The 13,932-nt window shown below is 35.8% G+C and overlaps 1 protein-coding gene across 1 annotated transcript in view; it reads left to right on the forward strand.

The window, feature by feature from the left end:
* LOC102011064 (transmembrane protease serine 11D) overlaps positions 1-13,932 on the forward strand; it is an 82,230-nt gene that overhangs the window by 47,961 nt on the left and 20,337 nt on the right. The window contains exons 4-5 of the mRNA XM_013518471.1: positions 7,226-7,293; positions 12,783-12,940. Of these exons, the coding sequence (XP_013373925.1) occupies positions 7,226-7,293; positions 12,783-12,940 (226 nt within the window). The remainder of the gene's footprint in view (positions 1-7,225; positions 7,294-12,782; positions 12,941-13,932) is intronic.

Here is a 13,932-nt window from a genome sequence, read left to right on the forward strand (position 1 = left end):
ATCATTCTCAAAATTTTCAGTAAAATATCATGACATATGCATAACTTTTATAAAAATAAAGGTAGTTTTAGTATTGTCATAAAGATAATATAGAACATATAAAACTTCAGAACATTCAGAAAATGTGAAGAAAAATATATACAAAATCTAGACAGAAATATATATCCAGCACTCACGTTGTGATGTTTCAGATATTGTCAGATGTAAACATTATACATCATACAAGCGCAAAAACATATGACTATCAGTGAAATTAGACTATGTATTTTGTTGCACTACCTCTTTCTTCAGAAATGTTGTATATTTAAATATCAATAGATTTAGAAATACCATTTAAAATAATTAAATACTATTGAAGTATTTAAATATACAATATTTTATTTTACCAGTCCTGTATTGGCAGGTGTTCACATTTTTTTCGATTGTGCTTTGTTTGGTCTTGTTACAGTGCTGGGGGTGGAACTCAGGGCCTCCTGCATGCTAGGTGAGAGCTCTACCATGCTAAACTACATCCCTAACTGTTTTAGGTTTGTTTTATTGTTGCTGTTGTTGTTTTGTTTTGTTTTTGTCATTTTGAGACAGGGTTTTGCTATGCAGCTCAGGCTGACCTTGAACTCACTTCACAGCCCAGGTTGGCCTCAAACTCACAGAGATCCTCCTGCCTCAGCTTCCCGAGTGCTGGAATTACAGGCATGCGCCACCATGCTCGGCTTAGCTTTTTCAACTGGAATTAGAATTATATTCAGCACTCTTGATGATCATGCTTTTTCATGTATTCCTGCATATTTGAGTGATTATATTCTTGGAACATACCCATAGAAGTAAAAGTGCCATACTATAGAGTCCATTCATTTTTAATTTCACTCTAGAGATATTTCTTTGTTTTAGAAAATATATTTTACAACTGTCTTAAATTTACAGATAATTTCTTAAATTATGCTAGTACATTAGTCGCAGTTAATAAACTACTGCTCTTCTGCTGTTACAAACCAAACTCTCATATTTAGACTTTCTTGATTTTTACCCAAGGTCTTTTCCTGCTCCAGACTTTCACCCAGAATACATTGCACTTATGTGTCACATTCCCTTAGGCCGTGCAGCAGACTATGGCACTTTCTCAAACTTTCTCTGTTTTTGAGAAGTTTGACAGTTTGAGAAATGGTCCGGTGTTTGGTGGAAAGTCCCCTACACTGAGTTTTCTGCTGTTCTGCTCATACACTGGGATTACGAATCTGCAGGCAAGAGACTATAACACAGCGCATCACTTTTATTACTCCCTTACACTAGCAGCACCACGACTCCTCGCCGCTGAGCTTTGCCCGTGACCGGGCAGTGTGCGTGCGGTTTCTACGCCAGGGTTGCACCTCCCCTTTGCTACACACCTCAGGAAGAATCACCATGCACAACCCATGTGCGCAGCAGAGGAGTGCAGAATGGTGCTTTGACTGTTGGGAGAATATGTGAAAATTTTGTGCTTGTCTTTTCTCCCCAGACATTTATTCCCCTTACCATTTGTCCATATCAGTTTAGTGGTCTATTTTATTCAATTTATTTATTTGTATTTTATGGAACAAAAGTACAACAAAATTTCATAACAAGATGATAAGAGAATAACAACAGGTAATATACTGCATATTATTATCTTTAAAGTAGTTACTGCAAGTACAAGATATGGACATAAAAAATTCTCCAACTGATATAAGCACAAACCTTCCTGTTTATGAACTGAGACACTAAGAATAACCGATTTGCATTGTTCCCTTTTTCCCACTGTCCTTTCCCCTTCATTCATCCTAGTTCCTTTCTCTTTTTTAACAATTTCTTCCCGTTTTACAATATCTATTATATATTGTAGGCCTTATTTTCTCTTTCAGTTTCTTACACTAGGGAGACAATATGATGTTTACACCTGTGAGTTTGATTTATTACACTTATGAGCATGATCTCAAGTTGCATCCATTTACCTATAAAAGTCTCCAGTACATCCTTTTTTATAGCTAAGTAATACCCATTGTATTAAAATGCCACACCTTTGTTTTCCATTCCTCAGCGGATGGGCATTTGGGTTGTTTCCAGGATTTAGCTATTACAAATTGTGCTGCTATAAACATGGGTGCACATATATCTCTGTGGTATGATGTTTTTAATTCTTTTGGGAAGATGCCCAGAAAGGGAATAGCTGGATTGAATGAAATCTCTAATCCTAGCTTTTTGAGGAATCTCCATACTTATTTCCACAGGGGTTGCACCAGTCTACACTCCCACCAACAGTGGAGAAGAGTTCCTTTCTCCCCACAGCCTCTTCAGCATTTGTTATTGGTTTATTTCTTGATGATAGCCACTCTTTCTGGGGTGAGATGGACTCTCAGTGTTGTTTTAATTTGTGTTTCTTGACTGACCAATGATACTGAACATTTTTTGCATATATTTATTTGCAATTTGTATTTCTTCACCTGAAAAGTGCTTACTCATCTCAGATGCCCATTTTTGGACTGGGTCTTTGAATCCGGGAGCTCTGATTTTTTGTCAATTTTTACATGTTATAGATATAAGTTCTTTGTCTGAGGGACAATGGCTAAAAGTTTTCCAATTTGTGGGTTGTCATTTCACTCTGTTGGTGATTTCTTTTGATGTGCAAATGCTTTTTAATGAGATGAGGTCCCAGTTGTTGATTGAAGTATTTCCCACGCAGTTTGAATTAAATGTTTATTTCGCTTTCCAGATTGCACTACAGAGTTCCCTGCAGCACTGACACTAGGCATTGTAAAAAGGTTTCAGTTATTGTTAAATCATCACATGAGTGATGATAACTCATTACTGTTAGAGTTTGCATGTCTTTAATCACAAGTGAGATTTAATGTTTCTACATACTAATAGCTTATTTTTATAATTTCATTTATGATTTGTTGCTCAAAATCTTCCTGTTTTTTTTTAATTGGAGCCCTTAGTTTTTAATATGAACTTGCAAAAATGTTTATTAATATACTAAATTTATCTACTACTCATGGTGCACATAATTTCTCTACTCAGTGATTTAGCTTTTAATATTGTTTATAATGTAGTTTTATGCCAAATAGAAGATTTACTTTATTTTGTTTTGCTTAGCTTTTCTTCTTTTGTTTCTTTGTTTTGTTTTCACACAAGATCTCACTATGACATGGTGATCCTCCTACCTCAGACTTCCAAGTGCTAGCGTTACAGGGGTGTACCAACATGCTTGGTTTGAGTTACTTTTTATATGGCCAAAGTTATTAACTCTTTTTTGAATACTCATTTCTATCCCAAGTTAAGAATGTCTTTCTCAGGAGGCTGAGGGAGGAGGATCACTGCAAGTTTGAGGGCAACCTAAACTACACAGTGAGTTAAAGGCCAGCCTGAACTGCATAGCGAAACTGTCTCAAAAAAAAAAAAAAAAAAAAAAAAAGACAAAACAGAAAAAATTGAAGAATGTCTTTCTCTACCTCAAATATTCTTTAAATGTTCACGCACATTTTGTTTTTCTATTTTTAATCATTATATTTTTATTTCTTTTCTTTCTTTTTCCTTTTAGTCTTTTTGAGGCAGGGTTTCACTGTGCAGTTTAGGGTGGCCTTGAGCTCACTTTGATGTCCAGGCTGACCTCAAACTCCCAGCAATTTTCCTCTCTCAGCATCCCAAGGGCTGGAGTTACAGGCATGTTCCACCACACCTACCCTTTATACTTTTATTTCTAATTCATCTAGAATTTTTGTTACTAATATATTGAAACTTTCCCCCAAAATAGCTAGATGATAGCTTCAAAATAGTGTGCTTAGTGTATCCATCATATTGCCTTTGTGATACGCTAAATTCTTCCTTTTCTTTTCCTGTACTCTAATCTGTACTTCACAGATTAATTTCTGCAGTAGTGCCAGTATTTTTAGCACACTATGGTTTGACAGTGTAGTTAATATTTCAAGATTTCCATGGAAATTCTTCTGGTATATGATTTCATTAGTGTTATATAGTTATCCTGCTACAAAATGATAAACATTTAAGACATTTAAACATTACGTGAAAAATAGTATAGTGCTTTATAGATTATAAAACACTTTCACATGGATAGCCTATCTACTTCACAGTAGCTATAGGAATTCATATGTCATCTGTACAGACGGATAAATAAGAATTGTGAGACGAAGAAACACATTCAATGCTCTTTCTGTGTAGGACAGGAATCAAGCCACGGCTTCCTGGACCCTGGTGTCCTGTCATTCTCCAGAGGTCTCAGGCAGCACCATTATCCCGGGAGTAGAAAACGCAGTAACACTGGATGGGCAGTCCTCTCAGAACTTTCTGTTGTATTAAGCAATTCACTTTTCTTTTCAGAGCCTCGGTTCATCAGTAAAATGAAATAGTAGTAGTAGATGGATTTTTGTTGTACATTCTCACTGAAAGAGCCCACAGTTTTGTGATTTTCAGGAGATTTCCATGCCACTCGTTCACCCAGTTTTCACCCTACCCCTCTGATCATTCCTTGTCTGTGGCCTGACGCTCCCCTCCTGCACGCTGCCAACAAAGGTTAAAATTCCCCGAGGCTTTGACCTTCCTCTCCTCTCACATTGTGTTCTCTTTCTTGGTGATATCTGTTCCCCTTACCTCAGCACCACTTATATACCAATGATGCACTGCTCCTCTAGCAGGCCCTGCACCTCTACACCTCCGAGCCTTTCACCTACCTGCCAGCTTCATATCTCTGCTTGGCTACTTCAGGACACTTCAGATACGTTATGACTCAACATCAAACTCACGATGTTCCCACACCACACTAGCTTCCTTCCAATAATCCCTGTCCATGTTAATGACAATGCCATTTATCCAGTTCTCCAAGCTGGAAAGCTAGACTCATCCTTGCACTGCCAAATACCTCACCCATTACCCTGGTAGATTTTATCCCTGAGGTTAACCGAAATCCACGCACTTCTCCCCATGTCTGCTGCCACCACGTCTATCTAAGCCACACCTCTACCGTCAAAGAGCAAAGTAGCATCAAACTGACTTGGCCATTTCCATTATTTCTCCCTTGAAACTGTGCACGTTCAGCAAGAGAAATTGCAAATCTGATTATGTTTTCCTCTTGTCTAAAACACTTTGGGGGTTTCCTATAACTTACAATAAGCTCTAAAAGCTTCATGTGCCACCCGCGGAAACAAATTTACAGTCTTGAAGTTTGAAAATAACCCTATTATCCAAACCTAATAATGAGTGAGTCAATGCACAGAAAGATAATGGGAAAACTGACACCTCTCCTCCTCTCAGTTGTAGCCTTATCGCTGGGTAAAGCAATGCCAGCCAGTGATGGTGCTTCTGAGAAGATCACAAACCCTGTACACATGTCATGCACACACACACACACACACATACACACACACATTCACGTACACACACAACACCTGTTCCTTCAGGGTATAAATGTGAGAAATCAATAGCTTTTGAAATAAAACACTATGGAGAGAAAACTTTGAAAATATGTTTAGCAGTGTATCTGTCATTAGTTGATAAGGTGTTTGTTTTATTGCAAATGATGTAAAGTGTGTTATTTATAAGAGTTTTAGGCCTGCATACATAATAATTTGAGAGGAAGAATTAACTATCATGTTCAGTAGGTTTGAACACATTTTTTAATAAATATATTATATATATAAAACATATATATGTTATATTTATATATATCACTTCTCATTTGGCTTGCAAGGAAAACCAATTGCCATGATATAAAATGAAAAACCTCTTGCTGAATTTCAACAAAATCTTTGTGTAGTGGATATAACTGACAACTTAGTATTATGATTTATTAAGTTCTACCAATGATACATTTCATACATCTGAAATTACATAGTTATCTGAAAACTTTTTCAGCACTTAAAATTGAGTATTGAAATTAAACCTAGAATCAGACTTTTGCATCATTTTATGACAGTGTTTTAAAAAGTATAAATTCTATACAGTAAGATTATAACCCTGAAAGTATTATTATTAAAATATATAATAAAATCACTATTTGTTTTATAATTTAGTCCTTTTTACTTCCAATTTTGTAAAAGTTTTATAATGTGCATTGTTAGTACAGTATTGTTACATGTATATAATTTATTAATATATACTGTCTATTTTGGTTATTCATGTATAAAGTGTTTTACCCGTAAGATTGCATAATCAAAGATATTTGGAAACCAGTGCAGTAATAGATTGTTCTACCACATATCTTATTTCTTTTCCTTGAAGACTGACCTTTCTGGATTATGTGATTAAATTAAGTAGAAAAAAGTTATAAATTGATAGTAAATATGATCACAAAACATTATTCTTATTATTCAGTTTGTAAATTATGTGACAAATTAAAACATCAAATAATAAAACACTAAAGGAGGTGATTTATCTGATATATTCACAGACAACTAATGGAATCTTTTCCCAAGAAGGGTGAAAAATATAGACCAATTATAGATATTAAATATTATAAATACATAAATAATAAACATTTAATGTTTTACCATTTATATGATTTGTTCCATTAACAGATTTAATGATGTTAAATTTGTGAGAACTTAAACAGTCCATACTTCATTTCAGTATTAATTGATGATGGATTTTACTGAGGTGGAGAATTCTAGATTGATTTAGGAGATAAAAAACAGTATTATCACCCTCAATTAGGAAAAAGAATGAAATAGTTTTCTTTTTGCGTTGTTTCCTTGGTGTTTATCTATGGTAATAAACATTCAACAGTACAGATTACAAAGTCAAATGGGTGTGAAAGTCATCCCATTTTAACAGATTAATAATTTTGGAAGGTGGGAACCCAAGATTGAACATGAAGCTTACAAAAAATAAGGTGCATAGACTCCGTAATAGCAGAAACAGATCAACTATTTTAGTACCCTTAACTGCACTCCATTTACAGATAAAGAAATTGAGAGGAAAAGGTTTGAATAATTCATTAACATTCTGACAGCAAGCTAAATACCCTGAGTCTGTGCAGCCTACTACCTTCCCCCTGTCCTGTGGGTGCAGTCTTTAAGCATTGGTCACTGATTTTCCACCAATCACTGGATATGTTCTACAGAAAGCCAATAGCAATACTGGAACTGAGACGAACTCAAGAAAACATTTGAGTCTCTACTCATTAATAAAAGTCCATGTTGTAAGGTTGGGAGAAAGGAAAGAAAGAACGATTCACAAAAACATTTTTCCCTTCTTTCTACAGATTACTAATGCATTCCAACAGTCAAATTTAGGAAATCAGTTTATCAGAGCCCATGTTGTCAGACTGAGGTGAGTGAAATGGTCTCAAAAGCTATGGGAGGTAAGATGCAAATTGGCATATTTGGCTTTGGTCCACAGCATGGGTTATAAACAACATGCTCATGTACTTTGTGATAACATAAGAGGAGAATCCTGAGCAGCTTGAAAAACAATGCCCAAAACTTCATATTTGATTTATTTTAGCTACTAATTAAATGACCAACTTGCCTCAGTTATTAATGGGAAAAAGAAGAACGAGTGAAAGGAAAACTGGAGTCAAGGTGCAGTAATAGCACCATCCGACCATGTAAACGCCGTGGATATCGTTCACAATGTGCCCTGTAAGCAGTGCCTCAGAACTGTGCAATGCTGTGGCCTTCTGCCTGTTCATCCAAGAACAGGACACCGTCACCAGCATCAGCAGTGGTTTTTGGTCTCATCCTCCTGGAATGCTATAATAAAAGGATGTTGCGGCCAAATCTATGTCATGCTTGTCACAGGCTAATAACAGGAGGAGTAGCAGCATGCGTGCTAGTTATTTACCATCCCTGCCTTAGTTAAGTATGCACCTGTCCATGGGATGTGATGAAACAGGCCCTCCTGATCAAAATAGTCACAGTGACTGACCCTCCCACAAAGACTTAAGTGCCTGCATTGCTCAATCCTTCAAATAATACACAAAACATCTTTGGCTGGGAGAGCAATTACACTAATTCTTTCTCAAGTACTGACATCACGAAAATTGAGCATAGCATGCTGGTCAAACAAGTTTTGATGTGGATTTAAGGCAGCTGGAAGAGTCTCTGGGAAGGATATCTTCCAAAACACATTTCAGTGAGCTCCTATCACCTTTAGGACTTTTGTGTCAAGTCTTCTGTAGTAGCTACAAATGCTCGATGGACATGGTCATAGTCAGAGATCTCACCAAAGACAAGATCACGCAGGCCTTCCAGGCCAAGACAAAGGACTCTGGGTTTTGCTCTGGGTGAGATGGAAGCCGTGAAACAGAGGTAGCACAGTTCAACTTAACAGTTCAAAGGATCACTGCACAGCTGTGTGGAGCATAAATTGGAGGGGTAAGACTCCTCAAAGCATGAGACCCCTTAGGAGGAAATGCAGTAAAGTAGAATGGAGAGTTTGGTGCCCTTTACTAGAATGCCATTGATAATGGCAAAATAAATGAGATTCCACATAAATCTCTAAGGAGCTTTGACAAGACTGATGTTGAATGTAAAAGAAGAGGATTCCTTAATGATTTTCTTGGGCTGGGGATTTAGCTCAGCAGCAAAAGCGCCTGCCTGGCAAGCGCAAGGTCGTGAGTTCAGTTCCCAGTACCGGAGAAAAACCAAAAAAACAAAAATGATTTTCTCATGTATGCTCCTATACATTCCTATTTATAAATACATCCAAACCTTACATATAAAATTATTTGGAAAGACTCAACTACATAAATAAGGTTGTACAGTATCTTCCCACAAACTTATTCAAATCATTTTTATGTGAACTCCCATTAATACAGCTAAGCCTAGTTGATTTAACTGTTGCATATTCCTTCATTTTATCATGTTACTGGATGAATACACTGCAGTTTATTCATCCATTCAACACTTGATGAGTACTAATATTTTTTCATTTTTTGACTTCCTAAAAATTCTACAATAAGCATTGTTTACATAAGCATTATTTACACAGGCAGACATGAAAATGTTTATCTGAAAGTGCAGCTTCCAGATGCTGAGGTTTGAGGATCTTCAGTTTTACTAGGTATGGATGAAGGGCCCACAAACGTGGTTGCAGAAATTTGCACCTTAACTCCCAGTGTATGAGAGACCCTGTCACTAACATTACGACACAGTCAGGCTTTAACGAGTTCTTACTAACCAGTGGTTGAATGATATTCTCTAATTTTACTTTTACAGCAGTAAAGCATATGGGCTTTGGATTCCAACCACTTCAGTGTAAATCCTAGTGCTCATTCTATCAGCCGCATGACCACTGGCAAGTTATTTCCTTACTATAGGTACCAATTATTTTCCCACTTTCTGAGTTCCAAATGTTTAAGTATTTATTCTCCCATATTTTTTGTTAAAGTTTTACATTTTTGATGTTCATATGCAGATTTTAAATTTGTATATACTATGTGGCAAAGATTTGATTTAATTTTTCCACACAACCAATGTTTCTTCCATTTATGGTAGTGCTTCTGTGTAACATTGTTTACAAAGGTCTGTGAGTCTATTTCTGGATAATAAATTATGTTCCTTCCCATTAAGTTTAATAAATATATTGTTCACACAAAATCTACCGTTATAGATTGTCAGTTTCTCTCTGCTAGGTATATTTTCAAGAAATATTATTAGGTACTTAAAATTTTAGAACTGTTGTAATTTCCTCATGAATTACTTTTTTATCCAGACTTTTTTTACTTCTCTTTATTCCTAATTAACTTTTTTCTTTTTTTTATTTTATTTTAAAGAAAATAGTACAAAAAAAGAATAATAGCAAAATACAAACAACACAAAGCAAAGACATTAAAAATGATACCTGACATTAATATAGCTGTGTTAGCTTTCTACGAGTACTATTTGTTTAATGCATCTCTAGCCATTTATTTTCAAAATGTGTGTGTCTTTATAAGTTAGATATTTCTCCTACTGAGAGCAGACAGGTAGATCAATGTTTTCCAGTGCATCCTAACCATCTTTGCCTTTAACCAGCAAGTCCAGTTGATGTATAATTTCCTGCCATCAACATTACAAGTGGATGGATTTCTTCCATATTCGTGTGTGTTCTTTATCTGGATCTTTCTGTGCTTTTTTTCCACTGCCCTGCCTTCATCTGTATGACAGAGTTTTCTCCATTTGCTTTTTTGTTTACTAGTTTAGAAATTATCTATTCTATTTTATTTTAGTGATTACCAGTAAAATATGAACAAGGAGAACTAGCTTAATCATGCACACTTGTTCCAAATAATATACAGCACTTGTAATAGTTTTTCATGTTATCTTAACAATGTTTTACCCTATTTTTAATGCCTTCAAATCAGTCATTATAATTATCTTTAACTGCCTATGTCTTTTCAGATCATCTATTTTTTGCTATATTGTGTTTCTTATTGTTATACCTCGAATTATTCCTGTGTTCTATTTCCTTCTTACTGAAGCATTTCCTTCATAGATTTTTCATAGCAGTCAATGAGTGGTAAACTCTCGGTTGTTTTTTAATCCAGCAGATGGCCTTACTACAGCCTCATTCTCAATAATCTAGTGCATTTATAAAATTCTAAGTTCATAGCTATTTCTCTTTCAGCACCCTGAAGATATAATTGCAAACTGTCTCCCATTGTTGTTAAGAAATCTATCAATATGTTCTTTGGAAGCAAGTCTTTTCTCCACTGTTTGAGAAATCTTCTTGTCTTTGGAGTTCAAAGTTTTGTTATATCTAAAGTATAATCAAAAATACAGTTTATGTTTAAATTTTAAAAAATGTATTACAGTAAAAGATACATTACAATTAATTCCCATCAAAGTACTCTCTGCTGCTTTGAAAACACACCACTGCCCTCATCACTTTCTAATGCGAGTGTGAAAGTCGTCTTCTGTGTGTCTTCAGGTGAGTCGGCATGGCTGGCTCAATGTCCTGAGCCAATTGAAGAACTGAGCTTTCATGGTCATTTTGACTTTGGGCAGCACTGGAAGCTGCAGAGGGCCACATCCAGTGAATAAGGTGGATGAAGACGCACAGCAATGCTTCTATGTTCTGATCTTTCCATTAATTCTCAGCAGCAGAACTCACTGTATTTTTTATTTTATCTAAAGACACTCAAGAAAGTGATGAGAATGATGGGATAGGTGTGCTCAAAGCAAGGAGTAGTAGTTTGAGGGATTAATGGCAGCATATCTTTTGCTATAACAGTTTTTGAATTTGAACGTTCACTGTATAGTTTATCATGCCTCATATTTGTGTGTGAATTTTCTTTTACCTATTGTGCTTCAGACTCACTGCCATCTGGGCCTCACGTGGTCATCAGTACTGGGTAGTTCTCATCTCCCCTAATACATTGACCTTCTTTGTTTCTCTTAATGTTTCTTTGATCTTTATCATTTCTCTACCTGTACATTCTGTGTAATTCTGTGTAATTTCTCTACCTGTCGATTCTGTGTAATTTCTTCTTTTCCATCTTCCAGTTAATTTATCTTCAGCTTCGATTATTTTCTGTACCCATTTATTCACTTTCCTGAGTATAACTCCTGTCAGTGAGTATGTTTTCCTACCTGTGAGCTCTATTTCTTTTGAAAATTTATCTGGTTTTTTTTTTTTTTTTTCTGGTTTAAGGAATTGAACTCACGACCTCATGCTTGCCAGGCAGGCGCTGTGCCACTGAGCTAAATCCCCAGCCCCTATCTGGTATTTTCTATTACAACTTCTACTGTTCTCATTCTTATGATTCCTTCTTTTATGTCATTAATCATTTCAAATGTACTCATCAATAAATTCTAGTGTGTGGCATTCATGAAGATGCTCTTGTTCATTTGACTTTAGCTCTTGATGTACTACTTTTCATTGGAATTATACACTTAATTCCATTTCTATTAGTACTGTGTATGTTTGCAATATGTAATAAATATACTTATGTTGAGGAATCGGTACATACACATACCACATCATAATTCTCTTGCACCTTTACTTCTCCACTCTCCTCCCCTCAGCCCCCTCCCCAACCTTCTTCTCATCTCCACAAAGTCAGCTTCCATCTTTTATTTTGCATTTTAAATTATTCATATTTTGGGTTTCTCATATAAGAGAAACCATGCAATATATAGCCTTCTATGTCTGGTTTATAGTCTCAAAGGGGATCCATTTCCCTAAAAATAACTTAAATGTATCCTTCCTTATGAGAAAGCAGTATGCTATTGTGTATATGTGTACTCACTTATTTGATAAAGACATCACATTATAGTGATTCATGCCTACCACTATTTATAGCTGCACAACCCATAACAGTTAAATCTTAATCCCATTTTCTAAGCAGGATCCTATGCAGAGTAGATCTATCACACTCTCCTCTGGGGGGCTGGGGATTTAGCTCAGCAGCACAGCGCCTGCCTGGCAAGCACAAGGTCATGAGTTTGATTCCCAGTACCAGAAAAAAAAAAAAAAACCACACTCTCCTCCAGAATATTTGATTTTGTGAGATGCTGTAAGGGAATCAGAAGAGTGTGTACTGTTTTTTGTTTTCCTGGGGTTTTCTTTCATTTTTTAGCTTAAAGATCATGGGAAATACAGAGAGTGTCAATGAGAATCCACACATCATAAGGTTGATGTTTGAGAGTTCTGGCCCTATTCTGAGACCTCCAGTTCAACTCTATATTTTGCACTAGACCAAGGCCTTATCTCCAGTTTCTGTGAAATTACCAAATGGAAGCCCGTTGAGCATTCTCGTGGAGAGTACATAATGATCAAATTCTTTATTTTTGGTTGTTAGCGTTTTCCTCACTTTATACTTTTATGATTTACAGGCAAGAGGGTAGCAATGTGATGGCAGATGTCGTCATGAAGTTTCGATTCAGTAGACGTAGCAATGCAGAATCAATGAAAAGCAGAGTTCAGTCTATTTTACAACAAGTGCTGAATAACTCTGGAAACCTGGAAATAAGCCCTTCAACCGGGATAACAAGCAAGTACCATTTTTTCATATCATTTTATTTCAATACATCCCTCAAGTTTACTGATTAGATGAGAGACTGACTTTCTTTCTTTGGAATTAAACTTTTTCCAAACTATATTAAAAAGATAAAAATTATATTTAGCTCTCTAATGAAAAACATATGAAGTTTTTTTGCTTTTCAATAGTTATGTATATTTTAAAATATACTACTTTCTTCTTAAATGGAATAATTTCAACATGGAAGGAGGGAAGTCTAATACCTAGTGTCCAGATATAGACAATACATTTCAACTTGCTTTGACTCTAACACGTCTAACAAAGTGAAAAGGCAAACTCAGTGGATATGTAAATACACTTTCTTATTGAAATTGCTTAAATGGATCCTTTAAGGACTGTAGCAATGGCAACAAATTTAGAGGTTAGAATTGAAGAGTATTCTTTATTTCAATTTTCTACTTTGTGAAATGGTAATAATAATGTTTGGCCTAGTGTGTCAGGGCTGCATGGGGAAAATTTGAGAGCACTGTAATTGTGCTTTCATTTTAATTGACACATAGTGATTGTACATATTTACAGGGTAGAGTGATATTTTAATACGTGTATACAATATGCAATAATTAGATCAAGGCAACTGGAGTTCTACCAGATACATAATTTTTCTTTGTGTTGGGGAGCTGTAAAATCCTCACTACTTGTTAATTTGAAATACTCAGTTATTGCTATCAATCATAGTAACCATGCTGCAAAACATTAGAATTTATTCCGCCTATCCATTGCACCCCAAACCCATTGTCCGTCCTCTCTCCTTCCCCCATCTTTCCCAGGCTCTGGTAATCACTATTGTATTTTCTGGGGTTCTTTTGAGGTCCTGCCTATATGTCAGAACACATGTGATTTCTTTCCTCTGTGCCCAACTTACTTTCACTTAACACGACATCCTCCAAGTCAATCCATGTTGCTGCAGATGACAGGATTTTGTTCTCTTTATGGCTGAATGATGT

Source organism: Chinchilla lanigera, unplaced genomic scaffold (assembly GCF_000276665.1).
Source record: "Chinchilla lanigera isolate Chin_1 unplaced genomic scaffold, ChiLan1.0 scaffold00046, whole genome shotgun sequence".
Lineage (NCBI taxonomy): Eukaryota > Metazoa > Chordata > Mammalia > Rodentia > Chinchillidae > Chinchilla > Chinchilla lanigera.